The 20423-nt window shown below is 36.2% G+C and overlaps 2 protein-coding genes and 1 long non-coding RNA gene across 3 annotated transcripts; 1 reads left to right on the forward strand and 2 right to left on the reverse strand.

The window, feature by feature from the left end:
- Positions 1 to 1357: 1357 nt before the first annotated feature.
- LOC134213107 (large ribosomal subunit protein eL43) lies at positions 1358 to 3328 on the reverse strand. Its single transcript, XM_062691720.1, has 3 exons — positions 3176 to 3328; positions 2816 to 2944; positions 1358 to 1657 (listed from the first exon to the last, which is right to left on the reverse strand). The coding sequence occupies exons 1-3, from the start codon at positions 3176 to 3178 to the stop codon at positions 1520 to 1522; spliced, it is 270 nt and encodes an 89-aa protein (XP_062547704.1). The 5' UTR covers positions 3179 to 3328; the 3' UTR covers positions 1358 to 1519.
- Positions 3329 to 7046: 3718 nt separating this feature from the next.
- On the reverse strand, positions 7047 to 18573 carry LOC134210128 (uncharacterized). The gene is made up of 7 exons (XM_062686152.1): positions 18498 to 18573; positions 18304 to 18434; positions 17682 to 18237; positions 14119 to 14405; positions 11580 to 11918; positions 10152 to 10311; positions 7047 to 10091 (listed from the first exon to the last, which is right to left on the reverse strand). The coding sequence occupies exons 1-7, from the start codon at positions 18571 to 18573 to the stop codon at positions 9634 to 9636; spliced, it is 2007 nt and encodes a 668-aa protein (XP_062542136.1). The 3' UTR covers positions 7047 to 9633.
- LOC134217259 (uncharacterized) lies at positions 15112 to 16351 on the forward strand. Its single transcript, XR_009980964.1, has 3 exons — positions 15112 to 15330; positions 15390 to 15557; positions 15658 to 16351. It is a non-coding gene; the product is annotated as an uncharacterized LOC134217259 (long non-coding RNA).
- Positions 18574 to 20423: the final 1850 nt, after the last annotated feature.

Below are 20423 nucleotides of genomic sequence, written 5' to 3' on the forward strand. Positions count from 1 at the left end.
GTCGTCCTGATCAGCGTGTATTATTTTCGTAATTTGGTGTTCAAATACATTCCTGTGGACCTGTCCGAGTTCAAGTGGGACTTCTCCGAGATACGGCTGGGACAAATCGGCGCATGGCTGACCAGCTGGAACTGATTATTGCAAACAAGTATTATGCGAAATTCTGTATTCTATGTATTATAATGTAACACAAATAAATTAGTCTATTACCCTATTACCAAATCTGAATACCTACATTATTATAAGAGATAAACACGATGCGATGGCCGAATCACTTCACAAGTTTGGAAGCGCGTTACAAAAAGAAATATTACTTTACACTAGCTAATGACCCGGCTGGTGCTACCCAGCAATTTCAATACTGCCCATAAATGTATGACAGTCCCATGTAAATAGGAAATCAATCAAAAATGGGACTGTTTTGAATTTTACGGGCAGAATAGGACATCGATGAAAAATGATTCGATATCTGTCAAAAGTAATCAGGGTCAATTGATAATTATTGAAATGTAACTTTTAAATTTAATTTCAGTTTAATTCTCCTAATGCACAATAATCACCCGTGTTCTTGTTTGCGAACGATACTTTGGAAAGAATGCGATTCGTTCGAACAGTTTCTCCATTTCATTCTTCCGACGAGAATACGCATCACCTTTCGTCTGAAAGACGGTTCGAACGTAAACGAGAATATTGGTGAATGTTTTTTGGAAACCGAAAGACTCGCGGTATGGTCGAGGTTGTAACAATTAAATGCCTCCAATCATTTGAAGGTACAAACACTTTGGATATTCGGCCACAAATTTTAAAATAGCCTCGTATTCTTCTTTTTTCTCATGTCCCATGTACATAGGACTCCTAGCAAACATTGGACAAATATGCGTATGACGGCAGTTTAAGCTTTACCAAATTTGATAAAGTGAATCTTTTGAAGAAAAACAGGATATATTTTTACTGTAGAAATTGAGGTAGATCGAGAAATTAATAAAATCTCACCGCATAAAAAGCGTCCCTAGTGTACTCAATCATGTTATATAGCTCGTAGTCTGAATAACCTATAAATAATAATTTGCAATTCAATTGATTGATTTTTGCAACAATTTGAGATATCAGAAAATGAGTGAACCAAACCTTTTTACCAGATATCAACGCGGAACTTAATCTAAAAACGCCTAAAGATTAAAAAAAAAGATAGCTCAACGCGTTTTTCGCGCCGAAATCAACACATCTCGTCACATTCTCATCATTAATCAAACTGGAGTATTTGACCATCCTGCGTTGTAAAGCAACGATCTGACGACATAGAAAAATCCAATAAACATTGATAGAACGGATTTTGTCATCAACAAAACAACACTGCTTTCAATTTTCACCCTTCAGATGGACTCCTTTTTTTTATTCCTAACTTTGCTCATCCTTTCCTTAGTGTTGCCAAGGCAAAACTAGCAGCTTTGTACGTGTGCCGACTTTCATGATGATCACTTAGGTTTAGCGAATATTTCGATGGAATACAACAGCCAGTTTACATTTCACGCAGACGACGGACAGCCGATCGCACTGAGGCAGCAGCCGTGGTCGAGTAGACCCAGGCGCCTCCAGCGACGACTCGCTTACACCGCTTGCAGGACCAAATCCCCACACAGGAACGCTTCATGGCATCCTAAAATAGAGAGAATCGAATTATAATCTATACTATCATTTAATTCTGTTGCGCAATTGCTAGCAAGTTGCGTTATTACATACTATTAGCCTTCTGTTTAAACGAATAAACGTGTTCACAAGTTTGAATGTGGTTTTAAGTAGTGACCCTTATATAAGCCCATATTTGTTTGTGAAGCTTAAATAAAGATTCTGAACAAGACATAGCGCTACAAGACTTTCCAAGCAACCAGAAGTACGGATAAGATGGGATGTTGTGGCTTAATCAGTTCGCATTTTAAGTAATTTTTTGTATGGTGGGAGTGCAAAAGTAAATTTTGAAGTTCCGTTAAGGTGCTGTGATTGTTAACCAAGAGTGAACCAATTAATTCGGTTCTAGGAAAAAAATAGGTAATAATTGAACTTTTGGTTGCTTGGGATAAGCTAATGAAAAGTATAAGTTTTGGAATGTTTGTGCCGAATGCAATGTATAAGTTTTACCTTATGCATATCATTAGGTCTCTGCTTTGGCACTGGCCAGTGGAGATATATCAGCTTCCACATTGATATTCTTCCTTCCCCCTTCATACGGGAGTTTGGCAGAAGGGGAAGGTCGTGCGATATATGCATCACAAATATTGCCTCCGCTCGCTTTCAAATCGACTTCTATAAAAAAACATTCTTCATGCCTGCCGTATCCTAACGGAACTATCAATTCTATACTTTCACCTCTAATGCTATCATGAACATGTACGTCCGAATTTGGAAGATGATATTAGCATTTCCATATCATAGTATCTTAATTGTTTCTACCTTTAAAATTGACATTCACATTCTCTACGAAACATTTTAAAAAGACTTTCGTTCGTATTAAATATTACTAAAATTCAAGCTCTATCTAGAATAAGAGCGAATGTCGCAAGAGAGGTTTCTCTTCATCGACTTCCCCTCTTTTTAATAAAAGTGACAAGCAGTGGATTTCTTTGTGGTTTATCACCTCAGCACGATAGAAAACAATGCGAACTTGCATTCTGATGTGATAAACTGCAAAGAAATCCTCTGCTTGTCACTGTTATTTAAAAGAGGGGAAGTCGACGAAGAGAATTCTCTCTTGCGACATTCGCCCTTTTACCAGATAGAGCTTGAATTAGACGTTACCAGCCCTGTGTATAAATCTTACCTTGCCGCAGAATGTGCAGGTGTACTTGGCATGCTGAGTGATTTCCATCTTCTTCACCATTTTTCGCAGGGAGGCACCATAACGGGTACCATATTTACCAACGATTCCGACTTTCCTGGTACGCTTGGCCTGGAAACAGAAATCAAATCACAGCTATTATTTTCCGGTCTCGGGAGAATTTGTTGACATCAACACTCCACATAACCAAGGATCGCAGCGCACACACAACACACACATAATCGCTATCAAGTCACCGCAAACATATCGATTTTATAGGAAAACGACCAACGTAATTCACACAATTTATACCACATCGGAGAGCACATTATCTGCGCCGACTATTCAACAACAAACACTAACCATTTTATCGAAATTTCACTAAATTTGATTGAATTTTTAAAGCTGACACGAAAGTGTGCAGTTTCTTCAATCGAAGATGACGGAAAAAGAGAGAGAATGAAAACAGGCGGAAGTAGTTGCGCTGTCAGAATGACATTTTGGCAGCGTAAGCAGGGGTGGCACTCAAACAGGAAAGAGATAGGCGAACGCACGCTTTCTACACTGTGTCCGTAAAAAAATTCAACAATAAGCCTTTTCACGAGACGTTTAAAAACAGCTGATTTTATCGTCAATAGACGATTGCACGAGCCAAAAACTCCATTTAAAAAAAATGTAAACATTGCCCTCATGAAACTTCACTCGCCATTTGAACACGGGTAAAAAAAATTTGTCGATGACGTCATGATGCAATGGTTCATAGACAGTTCTCGCTTAACTTTTCAAAAGGACCTAAGTAACATTGTTTCATGAATTAATTTGAATACTGCAATCAATAGCTCTGTTGTTCTGTTCATTGCGCTATTCAAATTAATTCATGAAAAATGATACTTAGGTCCTTTTGAAAAGTTAAGCGAGAAAGTGACAGCTTCGGATTGCAGACCTGTTCAGAGGTTGTAAACAAATGCAGTCTCGGCATGCCTCGGTGTCACATGAGAAGACCTATTCCACAAAAGATATTTATAAGATAAGATGCCACCGACCGCACGACGTCATGTTTTTGGAGCTCAACACAAAATATATTTAAGTTACTACACGCAAAAAAATGTTGCGGTCGAAACTACCATTCCGAGGGTTAATTTAAGAATACGCACCGACGATTTTCAGCAGACAACAAACCCGTTTGATTTTACCATGCGCGCAGTAAAAATCAACTGTAGTCCTGGTGGTATGTTGTTGCATGAACTGAATCAGTGGTGAATTTGTCCGAATGCGTGGTTAATTTAACTGAAAATTTGTGGTTGTTTTAAAAACATGGCGTAGTCTACAAAATAGTAACCGTTACCATAGAATTTTTTTCAGTGTAGATAAAGATTGTCGCTGTCGTCGCTGTCCGGAACTGTTGGCCAGAGGAAGGGAACCCATCTCACAAAGAATAACAACTAGAGTTCCCTCTCTACACCACGGCAGGCTACTGACTGATAATTCTGCCAGCAGCTGCAGCTCTCTTTATTTCAACAACAGGTATATACAATAATCCATAACAAACTTCCTTAATCTATACCAAAGAGCAACTACAACTAACCGGCGCCCGCTTCTTATCCATCTTCGATCTACAGCGTCACACACTACCTGATATTCCAACACTCCTCCTTAGTGTGCACGCGGTGCAACTCGCCTAGCTCCTCCTAACACCGAGCCTCCCGTCCAGAGCTCCTCTTCGCTGAACAATTCCTCCTGGCCTAATCCGTTGCCCGTACAAATGGCCTCTATCCGACGTTTGCACAGCACCCTGTTGACCAGCTCCTGAATGTTCCGACGCTCCTCTAGGACTTCTGCTGACCAGCCAGCATCCTACCGAACGTTCCAACCTCCTGATGAATTCCGTCCGGCGCTACCCAAGACTTACGTGGCTGACCCATGATCCCACTTCGCCACGCGACTTATGCGGCCGATCCATGATCCCACTGCGATAACGTCGACGGCCATAACATCCCACTAAGATAGAGAGCGGGAATTGTTCCTGGGCCCATAACCTGTTGGCCGGAGAAGGGATCCCTCTCACAAAGAACAACAAATACTAGAGTTGCCTCTTACTCCACGGCAGGCTACTGACTGATAACTCTGCCAGCAGCTGCAGCTCTCTTTATTCAACAACAGGTATATACAATAGTCCATAACAAACTTCCTTAATCTATACCGAAGAGCAACTACAACTAACTGGTTGCTGCTTCTTATCCATCTTCGATCTACAGCGTCACACACTACCTGATATTCCAACAGGAACATCTTTTGCTGGCGAGGCTAGGGGATCAATGAAGGAAAAATCTCAGAAAAATACATACGATTTGACAGTTTGATACCACACGTGTTTCGAACAGCAGAAGAAAGGAAACCGAAGCGACAATCTTTATCTAGTAACTAAAATATCTTTTTTCAACACTGAGGAAAATGGACGTATGATTTTCAATCAAACGCCTTATGAAAATTTGCCACAATGTATCGGTATGAATTTCAATATATTGCCTTATCAACGATGATATCCATTTAAAAAAAAAGTAAAGTGCGGCAGACTGGGTTCGAACCATGTACGTAGGGGTCAGGAGCAGGCTTGTAAAATGTCATCTGCATGTCATTTGACTAATTTGTTTTTAACTTTTTTCAGAAGAAAAATTCACTTCATATTTTTAGATGTACTCATAACGCTTGAGTAGGGCTATATTTTTTTCCAAGGGTACATTGCTCTAAATATAACATCTGAGGCTGGAGAGTGAAAACTTTCCAAAATGTCACGTGTCATTTGACATAATGTCATTTGAATGACATTTTGCCTCCCACGCCCCAGATTACATATTTACAGCAATGCCTTATTAGACAAAGTTGTAGGCACATTTAAGGGCTATAAGTTCGACATACCTCAGGAACCGATATCTAATTTCTGAACAAGTTCTGGAAAAAATATACAAACGAATGCAAATGACATTTTACAACACTGGTCAGGAGGCCGCTAGGTAGACCACATGCCCATCGACGCTTGAATACTTGGGAAGATTGCTGCGTATAATTACCGCTCTTGGTGGATTAAGCAGTCGATGATTCATAAGGCGCCAGTTATGAATTCTCGCTTAACTTTTCAAAAGGACCTAAGTAACATTTTTTTCATGAATTTATTTGAATACTGCAATCAATAGCTTTCATGTTTTTTAGTTGATTGCGCTGTTCAAATTAAATCATGAAAAATGTTACTTAGGTCCTTTGAAAGTTAAGAGATTGTTTAATCTTTCAAAGGATTTGGTAATATTTTTTTCATGAATTTATTTGAATACTGCAATCAATAGCTTTCATATTGTTCTGTTGATTGCGCTATTCAAATCAGTTCATGAAAAAAATGTTTCTTAGGTCCTTTTGAAAAGTTAAGCGAGAATTTCATTAGTCCAGTTCACTGAGTGAAGGAAAGTTGGGCAAAGAAAACAAGTTTTCTGAATGATGCACCACCTGCGGTGTGTCATCTGTCTCTTTCCGTTCTTAGGAAAATTGTGATTGTGTTAGTGCAACACCGGACAATATCACAAACACTCTTTCAAAAAAATCGGATTTTAGTAGTGGTGTGTTCTTCTTCTTCTTCTTCTTGGCATTATATCCCCACACTGGGACAGAGCCGCCTCGCAGCTTAGTGTTTATTAAACACTTCCACAGTTTTTAACTGCGATGTTTCTAAGCCAGGTTACCATTTTTGCATTCGTATATCATGAGGCTAACACGATGATACTTTTATGCCCACACTGCAAAAAAAATTAACGTAGCATCTACCTGCAAATACACGTAGATATTTTCCACCTTACTATTCAGGTGAATTCTACGTGAATCGGAATCTCGATTTTGGTCTATGTGATTCAGGTAGAGTTTAAGTGAATTTTACGTAGCTTTTACCGGCCATGTTGGTGATATCCATGATTGTTTCACGTAGGTTTAACCTGTTTGTAACGTAGATCTTACGGGATGTTTCAGTAGGTTCCACGTGATTTTTTCGTGGTTTTTATATACTTTAAGTAATTAGATACATACTGCAGCATACAAACATTAATGACTAAAGTGAGACAGATTTCTGATGATAAGCGATATTTAGCACTATGCATTGTTCAAACAAATCGCTTCCATCAAAACACAAATCTCACTGTAGCAGTCATTAATGCATGTAAGTGCTGCATCGAAATGAAAATCCATACTCACATACTACGTTTAATTACATTTATTCATTATTTATCAATTGAATTGACATATATTTCGTTCCCAGAAATGTATACATCAGGGTATACATATATGTTAATTGTAATCAGTTACAAAATTTCTCTTAATATAAAACTGCCGCCAATATGATATAACATGATCGGTAACGTATTAAATACATCAATATCAATTATTTCAACTATGTGTGTCCGTGCTTTAGCTTGGTATGCCAAGAAATGGTTATTAAATTCGCCAATTTCCCATTGCTGAATGACTATGTACATACAACCTTCTAATGCAATAAACTCTAAAATCTCATACAGCTGCATTTTATTGTTTTCTATTAATGGCATGAAATTACCAGCCTTGTACTTGGTTCCCTTATATTCAATATCATTCGAGAACATAACAGTGAATTCCGAATTTAAGCGTAATGGTTGAAGTAAGTTACTGAAGTAATGCCTTAGTCTTAAGTCACCTATACGAAAGTTGTTAGCATGGCAGTTGTTGTTGAAGTTTTTGTGAGTTAAATCAAAATAGAATTGCAAGCTGGCCTTAACTCCAAGAGTGTAGCATAGATTTTTCCTTGAAGACATTACGTGAGCATATTGTTTGAATGCTCTAAGTTTAGCTTCATAACGAAAGCACATCATTTTAATAATCGGCCCAGAAGTTTTAATGATGGATGGATAATGGGTGATAAAGTGATGCTTAGGCTTAAGGTCAGTTTTAAACAATTTTAGATATAAACTATGATGGCTACTAATCTGGTTACGCAAATGTTCAATGTTATCGAATGAGAATGAGTGCTGAAGGCATGATTCAACTAAATTAATCAATGATTTGCAATAGGTCCATACAAGATCGTCGGTTGGAATGGACTGGCCTATAATTAAGGTAAAATAGTGCGTAAAACAACGCATTTCACTTGATGTCATTCGTAACGAAACCGTTTTCCTTTTTTCCCTGCTACTGTAACTTTCTGTTACATCTGGCATACGTTTTAGTTCATTATCTATACATAATTGGGCGAACTGTTTTCTCCTCGTATTGAACTCACTTAATGTGAAATATTTTTTCGTATAAACAAAGTAATCAAGCGCTTCGGTAAATCCATACTTGCAAATTCCATTACTATACATATCATGCATTGCATCTGCACTTATGTTCTCCACTACGTGAAAGGATGGTAACTCATTGAATATAGAATTTCCTGATATACCTGTATCACAATGTCGATTAGCTGCAAGGTCTTCTTCAAAATCATGCTTACGACGCATACAATCCGCGTGTTCTTTTATATCTGTCTTAAGTAAATCCTTCGGTCGCCTACAGAAACGACAATAGAAAGTGGAATTGAAACCACTAGATAGAAGGAGCAATGAATGCACCCCCAAATTGTCCCCTTGTACCAAAGACAACACAAACCGCACTAACGTTGGTTGGTTATTCAATGTGAACATGATTCCTTCCTCTTCAATAGTTTTAAATTTCTTTACGAGAACATTCAATAACTTATTGAATCCTGCAGTTTTTATATCAGTCTTTTTAATCATACCTGCTACGAATATATTACATAGTTTTGCTTGAAACTCTTCGGGAATTGTAGGAAAGCTGTAATATAATCCACAGACAGCATGCCGATTACTATGCGAGCTTTGTGGATCATTAACCTCAAACTCGTCACTGTAAAACCATAATGGAATGACGATATCTTCCTTATACTTTTCTTTAATTGCCTTCCATTTGCAAGTAGAAACGTAATTGGTAATGATAGATGTCTTTTCTAATTTGTTCGTATTTGTAATGGTTTGTTCTAGCAAATCATCGCATTCGAAAAAAGATTTAATTTGATAATCAATAGGCATTAGCATCAAGTAACTAGCGATTGTGTCAATATCTGCTTCATTCACTACATCAACTGGTTTTCGGTTGATATTGTCGTTTTCAATAGATATCATTACTGGCAACTGAAATCCTCCATTAATGCGTAGATGCTTAAAAAATTTATGATCAGAACTTATAAACGAAAACATTTGCTTAAGTTTAACTAGGTAGCACTTAAAACTAAATTCTATCTCTGGATCATCAAACTTCACATCAAGTTGCTCTAATTGACAAGCTACTTCTCTGAATATTTCAGACACTTGATCTTGAATTTCATAGACATCTTTGCGGGTCATGTTATTTTTCATGTGCATGCCCAATGTGAAATTAACAGATTTTTCATCAATTGCCTTATAACAATAAGAAATTCCATTTAAATCGCTACTTGTATCGTCCTCCATCTTTTGCTTTTTACTAGGTATTTGGCTATTACCATTTTGTACAGTTTGTTCCCTGTTATCATAACTTAATTCATTCTGCTCCTGAATATTAGTATGGGACGGATCGGTTGACAGTAAATGCTTCGTTATGTGCTTTTTAAATGGGTAAAACATAGAAAATATTTGAGAGCAATGTGGTACTGTACATCGATAACGGTAAGCTGTTGGGACTACGTGTACATTTTTCAAATGGTCCAAGTAGACGTTCACGTCGAAAAAGCAAGCATTACAATTGGTTAGCATACAAGGGATCATTTTCATATGAAATTATTTATGGTATAAATCAAGGAATCTCGTCAGTCGGTTTATTGCTGCATATGTTTCACGATGAGAGACTCGATAAACATAACAGCTAAGAAACTGCCAAACTAGCTTCGACAGTTTAGAGAATGGTAGCCCGAAAACAGATGACAGTTTCAAAAGTACGTCCGTCGCTCGCGCTGCTGAGTCCAACTCGTAGCATATGTCACCATAATACACGTAGAAAGGACCGTCAATCTGGGTTACCCCCGATCCAATGAACATTAGTTTTGGGACAAGTGGTAGATTTCGTTCCTCGTATCCTGAATAAATGTTTTCTACTTTCCCTTTTGCTTCATCCAGAGAAGTTGCAAATACAACTGTATCTTCTTGGGCTACACAAACTGTAGGTTTGTATCGTGCTCCTGCTGCAATAGGTGGTAATACTGTATGCAAAGCTAACAAGAGAGCACAATGCCTGGTATCTAAAAGAAAAAGAAGTTTAAAGTTAAAAAGTAATCATTAGGTTCATTTGTTTATATTACTTTCACTTGTAGAGCAACTCGTCAATAGCTTCAACAAATTTTCAGCTGATGGATCCAATGCCTTTTTGGATATGTAGGAGATCAATGCAGGGCGAATAGTGGCCAATGTTTGCAAACCAGTCGATTGTCCAAGCGACAGAAGTCGAAAGTCAGCATCAATCTATAAAATAATATTTTAAATGTAAAACAGCGTTTTAATATGATATAAGTTCTTTTTTTAAGTTTCTTGTTCGATCTATATTAATTGATGAAACGAATCTTGATATAAAATATATTATTTACATTTTTAACACTACTACCACAGACAAACAGACATAATACATTGAACATTCATTCATCAAATCCATCGTCGTTCAAACACTAACGACATCTGTTGACTTCAGCTACATGGGCTAATCGCGAACTAGATAGCGATAATGAGCAAATCTCAATATAGAGTAAATTCGATGCACACGCCACGAGTGATCGATTGGCCAACTAATGATTATTTGAATTGAACAGTAAATCAGTGAACGATGGAAATTTGTCGAGTGTTATGTCTGTTTGTCTGTGCTACTACCGTGATAACGTCAGCACTACCGTGATGTCCATGTTCATGCTAGTCTCTACAGCGGGATTTGACAGAAAATATATGGGTTAGTAGTAAAGACATTCTTCTGAAAAACTCTTAATAATTTTCTAATCAATGCTTAAGGTTGAACAAGTCGGTCCAAGTTGGTTTCTAGTTCAACTTAATTTCAAAGTGATTTGTGCGAAAATGTATAGATGCTCAGTTCACTTGCCCTGTCTAAATGTAGCATTATGAAAGCTTCACTGTATGCACTATTCCCAGCGACATGAATATGAACGGATTACAAATTCTATTAAATAAATAGTTGATACTTGAAGTAATAGCTCAGACATTTAATTTATAAATATAAGATACTCTTCATCAAGTGATAAAGGTTGTAGTAGGAATGGGCTATGATTCGGTTAAAAGGGTTGAGTTACCGAAATAACGCTTCAGTTATTTACATGTTACAAAAAATTATTTTTAGTACGATGATGTAAAAGATATTTTAGTTACTAGATAAAGATTGTCGCTTTGGTTCCCTTTGTTCTGCTGTCCGAAACATGTGTGGTACATACCTGTCAAATCGTATGGATTTTCCTTCTTTGACATTTAGCTCCCCTATCCTCGCCAGCAAAAGATGATCCGGACAGCGACGACAGCGACAATCTTTATCTAGTAACTAAAATATCTTTTGATGATGTCAACCAAAGATGCTAATGTTAAATGTAAAAATGAGGGTATACTACGCGCTGGCCTCTGTATGTAAAACAAGTAATTTAAAGCGTCTATTAAATCTATGGTGGATGAAATTTTTCTACGAGCTACGTCTGTTTGTCTATGATAATACTATTCTGTGATACAGTTAAATTACTTACCAGTTGAAAACCGTATGCTTGTTTGTAGTGACTGTAGGTTTTGATGATTTTTACAGTTGATTTCCTATTTGACAGCAACCGCTTACGTGAAGTGAAGCTTGCATTCCATTTGTCAAGTACTGTGGACCATGGACTATTATTCAAAGCAAGCCATTCTTCAGCTTCTCTTGACATTTCGTCAACGGTATCTTCACCGGATTCATCAGGTTTGAGCTTTTTCAAGTGCGCTTCTTCTCTCACGTCGTTTCTTCTTCTCTTCTGTTTCAAATTGCCTATTTTATTGGCAATTTTCCCACCGATGTTACGACGATCGCCTCCTCGTGGGATGAAATAGTTTTCCTAGAATTGATAAGAACAATATGTTTAGTTAAATATAACAATCTTTTCTATAACCTACAACATACATTATGTTGCATATACATTATGTATATTACATTATGTCAACACATTTTTTCTTCAATATTTGTTTCCTTTACATATTGTAAATAGAAATCGACAGATATTCTTAACATCGTATTTTTCGATTAAATTCGATGGATTTCGAAAAAAAATATGTTTAATCAAATAAATATTGCTATCATTGCACTATGGTCCAGGATACAGATTTACGCGGAAAGATGAATTTTACGCCAAAACTATATTTTTAAGAAAAAACTGTTGTTCCACAAAATTGTTCGAAATAGTAAGGCCATCATTATGGTTCTACCAAAAAATAGGGTGGCCCATCATATAAAAAAAATTAGAAATTTTTTTTTTATTTCTCAGAATATTGACATGTTATGTTCTACAAAGTTGTAGCGCAGCTCATTCCAATCAATTTTGCTAAAAAAGCTTTTTCTGTAGCTCTTAAGTTGGCTGATTTAGAACAATTTTACCTAATTGGATTAGGGTGTACTTAAAAAAAACAGTATTTTTGATCTAATTTTTTTGTTTCAGATTTCTCGAAAAAGTCGTCTTCAGGCAACTTTTGATGGGTAAATATGCACAATATCTTTTTCCGATCAAAAGTTATAATCGTTTTTCTGTCAGAATTACATTTTTTTTCATAAGTTGCTATCTCCGGTTAGGGCAGACCAAAAAAATATGTTCACTCGGCATCTAAAAGAGAAATTAATATTCTTCATTGTGTCAAAAAATTGGGGATATGTTATTTTTTTATCTCAAGTTTCACCTATTTTACTAAAATCATGTTTTTTCAAATAAATTGATATAACTCGACAACGGAAGAAGATACAGACGATATTCTTATAGCAAAACACGCGTTTTGAAAAGCTCCAAAAGTCTTCAGAAGATGACATCCGTGAAAAATAAAAATGAAGTGGGCTGATCATAAATCTTGTTTTTTGAGGGACACCCTAATCCTGGTAAGTAAAATTACTCTAAACAAGTGAGCTTAAGAGCTACATAAAAAGTTTATATAGCAAAGTTGATTGGAAAAAGCTGTGCTACAACTTCGTAGAACATTTTACGTCAATATTCCGCAAAATAAAAAAATGAAAATTTTACATTTTTATAAAATGGCCCACCCTATTTTTCGGTAACTCTAAAATAAGGGCCCAAGTATCCAGAACAACTTTGTAGAACAAATTTTGTTTCTTAAAAGTATGCTTCAGACCGAAAATGCATCTTTTCTCGTAAATCTTGCAATACGATGATAATGATAAAACTTATAAAAAGTGTTAGAGCTGTAGATTTTTTATTTTTCATTTCTCACGAATGTCATCTTCTGAAGACTTTTGGGGCTTTTCATAACGCGTATTTTGCTATAAGAATATCGTCTGTATCTTTTTCCGTTGTCGAGTTATATTAATTTATTTAAAAAAAAACATGGTTTTAGTAAAATTGGTAAAACTTGAGATAAAAAAATAACATATCCCCAATTTTTTGACATATTAATATTAATTTATCTTTCAAATGCCGTGTAAACATATTTTTTGGTCTGCCCTAACCGGAGATATCAACTTATGAAAAAAATGTAATTTTGACAGAAAAACGATTATAACTTTTGATCGGAAAAAGATATTGTGCATATTTACCCATCAAAAGTTGCATTTTTTGAGCTCTAAAAGTCACCTGAAGACGACTTTTTCGAGAAATCTAAAACAAAAAAATAGATCAAAAATACTGTTTTTTTTTTAGGTACACCCTAATCCAATTAGGTAAAATTGCTCTAAATCAGCCAACTTAAGAGCTACAGAAATTTTTTTTAGCAAAATTGATTGGAATAAGCTATGCTACAACTTTGTAGAACATAACATGTCAATATTCCAAGAAATAAAAAAAATATTTCCTAATTTTTTTATATGATGGGCCACCCTATTTTTTGGTAAAACCATAATGATGGCCTTACTATTTCGAACAATTTTGTAGAACAACAGTTTTTTCTAAAAAATATAGTTTTGGCGTAAAATTCATCTTTCCGCGTAAATCTGTATCCTGGACCATAGTGCATTGATTGTTCTAATGCTCTTATTTTATTTTGACGGTTTAATGCTCTTATTTTTGGTCTTTTTTAAATTTGTACAATAGATTTACTTACCTCACGTTCTGACTTGAAGAGGGTAGTGATAGCCAATGTATATTTCTGCAGAATATCGGCACGAAGGGAACTCGTAGACGCCAGATGGTACTTCGCAATGATTCCGGCTAAGGCCAATTGTTTGGCCTCGCTCAGTTCACCCAAGGTGGATCTTTGAATTATATCCTTTCCTTCCTCAGTGCTGAGAAGAAGCTCACTCAACAATTTGACAGTGAAATCCGGGGAACTTGTAAAAGCTTCGTTGTTGTTTTTATCACCTGCGCCTTCTACAGTTCTTTGGCGACTTGCTAGTACGAAACGAAATTTAAAAAAATAGTCTAGGATAAGTATTTACTACACGGACAGAAATTTACTTCAATTGAAATTATAATATCGTTTTTTATTTTCAAATGATTGAATTTATTTGAATTTACATCAATTATTATTGGTTTCATAATATTTGTTTACATGATATTGAAATAAAATAATGTTTGTTTCAATAATACAATTTATAATAATATTATTGTAAAACTAATGTAATTTATTGTTGAATCAATAAAGTTTGATTTAGATTCAAAGTTTAGTTACTTTTTGTCATCCTATGCAGCAACCTTCCGTGTAACGGCATGTCGCCAGCAGAGTCTATTATATATAGAGTTACGCAAAGAGTGAAGCCAAATCCAGAGTATTATATAGAGTTGCGCAAAGAGGATCTTCTTACTCTTATTCTTTTCATTTTTGTTCAACCCTTCAAGTGACTTCACGGGAGTGATCACTTCTAAAGCTTTTAATTCGATAACCAAAGTCACCTACAGAGTGAAAAAGGAGAGTTTCTTGTTGCAACTTAATTGGAAGGTGTGTTGAAGTTTTTTGAAGCTGTTTCTAGAACTAATCTAATACATTTCAATTCATGAGTTTTAATTCGCCATAATAATCATCAGGCGATAACAATACTTCCGCCATACCAACAATCATTTGTTTACTTTGCTCGATAGGTAGACGGTTTGACAGTTCAATAGGTAGATTTGGCTTCACTCTTTGCGTAACTCTATATATAATAGACTCTGGTCGCCAGAATAACGCTCGCATAACATTTAAGAAAAAGAAAAACGCTCACATAAACGTCAAAAACAAAAAAAAAAGTTTGTTAATTTTTGTTGGATACCGGAAAGTTAATAATTTTAATCTGTACCAAAATAATTTTGCTTAGCAGCAGCAGTATTGAACGTACAGGTAGGTAAGTTAATTAATCCATTATTAATGTGTATTGATTAAACAATTTCTTCATAAAGGTACCGATGATGGGAAAAGTTTCGCGAATCCAGGAGAAGCCGATGGCAGGAACACAAGCATCCGGGATCTCAACAGTAGCAGCTAACTTGATCGACCTCCTTGTCATGATGACAACGAGATGGTCATGGGACAAGGTGCTATGCTGTGTAAACAACGAGATCGCTACGGTATGTGGATGGTGCATGGAGATTCGACAATCGTCAATATAGTAAAACGTCTAACTAAATTAAGTTCCGTCATTGTGTTATTTTTTTTTTCTTTTTCAAGCTGGACGATACTATTTTTGCAAGATTTTCGCGATACCAACACGGACACCACGATAGTAACAAAATTACTGTTATAATTAAACTTTAACAACAGCTCCGGCACAACGGCGACCGGAACGTCGTTACCAATTGTACAAGCCTTCCCGTACAACCCACCAGAACACATATCTATCACTATCGCAGTCAACGAGAGTCCAATACAGAAAACTTAAAACTTTTTTTGGTGAAACAACCTGAAAAGCTATCAGGTGGGCGGCGACTGCTGTTAATTATAAGTGAATGCATGGTGTTCTATTAGAATTGATCTAATTCACGCATGTGAGTACATTACCTGTTTATTGTTACTATGTTGCTATTTGTGCATGTCATATATGTTTTCCAGTATCTTATTGTACCTATGTGTTTTCTTCATAATTTCAAATCAATGGACTTTCGTTTAAATAGGTGAAGATCGGAAATCAAAAGGAAAATATTAAATAATCGGTGTTGAAGATGTAGTATACGATTCGTAAAGGTTTTTTTTTTTCAAATTTTGCTTCTAAGAAACTAAAAATATAGGAATAAAGTGACTGAGATTGTTATAAAATAAAAAGAATGCATTGGAATAAACACGTGACATGCATAAATAGCAACATGTATGTTTGAGTCATTCTCAAAAAAGAATTTAAAAGAAATTTAAATTTAAATCACACCTATCTTAGTTATAACAATTATATCTAACTTTAATTAAAAAATAAAGAATCATTAAAACAAAAATGTTTTGAATGTATTTTTAATGAGAAAGCAAATTGATTTAATAAGAAATCTCTTTTAAAAACAACAATATTTATTGTAATTAGCGAGTTACACGTTACGACGTTACCAGTAAAGCGAAGTTTCAAATCATTATACCAATTAAAGTTTAAAAATATTTTCTTTTTATTTCAACAATCCTTGATTTTTAAAACAAAGATGTTTTCTTCCAAAACAATGTTAAATTCTTTTTGATTTTACATGAGATATTATTGTTTTTACAATAGTTTTTTTCTGCGTGATAGTATTTAAAACCCCAAACACCATGCAACGAAACGGCGACTTAAGTGAAATTTAATTCCACTAACTAGTCAAATAAATATTTAAGACAATAGTATCAGATTGCGCATATCACTAATTAAATTACAAATTACCTGTACAAAGGATCATGCCAATGAATGGTGACTTGTACACTCTATTTCTTAAATTACACTCGCGCAGTGTCGTTGGGGAATCAACTATTTATTATTTTAACCAGACGGATACGGGAAAATCTTGACCAAATTCATTGTGAGCAAGTTGTTGAATTGAACGCTTTTTTCACAATACGTAGTTATTGTTATTGTATAAAAGTAAACTATCTATAATCGCATATCTCAAGCACTATCTGGAATAAGGGCGAATGTCGCAAGAGATTATTCTCTTCGTCGACTTCCCCTCATTTGAATAAAAGTGACGAGCAGCGAATTTCTTTGTCTTTTATCACCTCAGAACGATAGAAAACAATGCAAACTTGCATTCAGAGGTGATAAACTGCAAAGAAATCCTCTGCTTATCACTTTTATTCAATAGAGCTTGATCTGTTCCAGCTTTGCTGAGTTTTCTATTTTTATTTATATTTAGAAAAAAAGTGTGTTTAAAATGTTCGCTACAAATCAAGTGATATACGTGATTCTCTTACCTAATACATATAAACGAAACATATCTCGGATACTTATTCAAAAGGACGTATGTGATTTCGTAAACAAAGATTCAAACGTCGATTTGTCCAATCTCATGGCACTCCCACGCAAACCAATACCACCAACAGGTAGCCGAAGGCTTCCCCTACCGGTCTGTGGTGTTGGTTTGCGTGGGAGTGCTATCAGATCGGACAAATTGACGTTTGAATCTTTGTTTACAAAATCACATACGTCCTTTTGAATAAGTATCCGAGATATGAACATAAACATACTACAATATCGTGGTCGCTTTCCTATAAATTACTACTAAGCATTGTGATAATTGACTTACCCAATTCACATGTAGGATCAATTGCATGACTTCTCGAAGTAGAGGGCTTGGGAATACTGCTCGTTGAAGTCGTCGAGTTAGCAACCGTCGAACTGTTGTAGAAGGCAGAAGATCCGGAAATTTGTGTTGTTATTGCTGTTCCTGATTGGTGGTTACCGGGAAGATCTTCGGAAGATGATTCCAAAAACTTGATCACGCTATGTTGACAATGTGTGCTTCTAGTTATTTCCGGATTTTGTTCTGTGTGATTTGTACAGCCGACAGGCACCACGACACTAGTTTGCGCAACTGCCACTGTTCCTGCGAGGTTTGTTTTATCATCAGTAGGATCTTTGGGAGATAAACATCCGGAATTGATGTCCACTGCTACCTCGGGCACGACTATCTCTGCTTTGTAGTTGGAAGACAAGGAGCACTCATCCGGTGCCTCGATTGGCTGGCACGCGCTTTTTTCAGGAAAGTGGGTCGGAATACTTATTGCGGCATCCGATGTTAGAAGTAGATGCTGGGGATTGCCTTTCGTTGCTCCTCCTAATAAATTGAGGATAGCTGATTTCTGAATTGTTAAACAAAACCAGCCGATTAACAAATTAATTATTGTTTTTTCAAGTATTTTACTCACATTTCGTTTGCGCCAAGATGTGATTATTCCAAAAATGTATTCAATTTCCCAGTCTACATCGGATTGGGACAAGTACTCTTCCAACTCCTCGGCAGAAATCTTGATCAGTTCAAACGGTCCGATTCCGCAAGCTGGAAAGATATTATTTCGGAAAATTAGTTTTAAAATTACTCAATCTGGTAATCCAAACGCACATTGAAAAATTTCTAGCACGCTTTCCGGAAAATTTAAATCGTCTAATAAGTCTGCTACAGAAGCCACTGCCGCCATCTTGAACGCAAGAAAAACACATAATTTTATTTACCGTAAATTCCAATAAATTTTACCCAAAATTCACGTAACTTTTACCTGACATTCAGATGAAGTTTATTGTCATACCGATAAGTTGTACGGTTGTCACGTAAGAGGAAATAATTACATGGTTTCAGGAGGTTACCTGAATTTTCAGGTAAAATGGACGTGTGAGATCAGTTCAGTGCAGGGAAGTCGAGACAATTTCCAATCCGAAAATTGCCTAGACCGGCACCGGGAATCGAACCCAGCCATCCTCAGCATGGTCTTGCTTTGTAGCCGCGCGTCTTACCGCACGGCTAAGGAGGGCCCCTAGTAGTGGTGTGTTGCCAACTTTTATTCCCCCTTAAGCCACGAAAAAGGTCTTAATCCGAAGAGGGAGTGAGTGCATTTTTCTTTTCTCTCACGATTGGTGGGAAAATTGCAATGTCGTTTTTTTCTGGAAAAAAGGGGTTCTTAGGCTGACAGTGGCTTAGGCTGACAGGCGTTTATCACGGCTAGTGAAATTTGAAAAGCTTACAATTGCATGATACACAACCAGGAATGCAACTACAAAACACGAGTCGTGCTGTTGAGGAAAAGCGAACTTCTGTACATCCCGAAAATCAGCTCGCTTGTTTTTGTTGTTTTTTTAGATTGGCATTTTATGTGCAGCACATGTGCACGCAAGAAAATTGGCCCCTTAAATGTATGTGTCATTTCTCATACTTTGCTAAAATTCTCATTCTCATCAAATTCATTTGACTCTCATAATGATCATACTTGCGACACATGCCATGCATTTGATCAAGACTTGAATTAAATGACCGACTGAATGTCTTCCTATAGCATTCACCGACCAAAAGATTTAAGCGCTAGCGTCGGGAGCAAAATGGCGCATTGTGTGAGACGATTCAAAGCTTATTCAGTGAATGTCTTCGTTTTTCAATGTTATTTGTGGTAGAAACAAATGAAATAGTAAAAACTTAACTTATATTGAAAGGTGTTCATCCTGTGCCGGAATATAGAGATTCGGAGGAACCATCCGATAGCATTAACTTCTGCCAGATTTTAAGGTGAGTTTGATTTGTTTCGACGAAAAAGATTGCAAATACTGTAATGGTTCCTTTTTTCTACAGATTGTAAAACATCAAAGTCCAAAGTCCAAAGATTCGATGTGCAGTTTTTCGTATTCGGTAATTGTATTTTTATCTGCCATTTCCGCCATTGCGCGATTTTTGATTTTCATTTCCACGAAACTGGTAATCGATCGATAATCTGCAGTATAACAATTGTTCAATGGCATACTTTCCCCTAGGTGGATTAATCAGTGGTATACTTTCGACAGCTGTGCGATTCAAATGTCCGAACCCGGGGCCTAGCCCCAGCAAATGCCATAGTACGGCGAAGCGAACGATCACGGCTTCAGATCAGAAAATTTACTGTTTTCAGCAATTCAACTATATAAAATTTGACAACATCGACTTGCGCTGTCCGATTTTTTTCCGATTTGCAGTTTAAAACCAACGTCGAAAGTGAATGTATAATGTCTCACAAAATGGAACAACACGGATGACAAAGTTTGGTTTAGCGCACGGTACGAGAGAGAATTCAGATTCGCTGATCGACGTTTTCATATTTCAATTGAATCGAGTTTATGTTGCAATCAAAGAATAAAATATGCTTTTGCATCCATAACCTGCTATATTTAAAATCTCGCTTAACTTTTCAAAAGGCCCAAGTAACATTTTTTTCATGAATTAATTTGAATAGCGCAATCAATATAGAAAAACATGAAAGCTTTTCTCGCTTAACTTTTCCAAAGGACCTAAGTAACATTTTTTTCATGA

The sequence above is a fragment of the Armigeres subalbatus genome, chromosome 2 (genome assembly GCF_024139115.2).
Source record: "Armigeres subalbatus isolate Guangzhou_Male chromosome 2, GZ_Asu_2, whole genome shotgun sequence".
NCBI lineage: Eukaryota > Metazoa > Arthropoda > Insecta > Diptera > Culicidae > Armigeres > Armigeres subalbatus.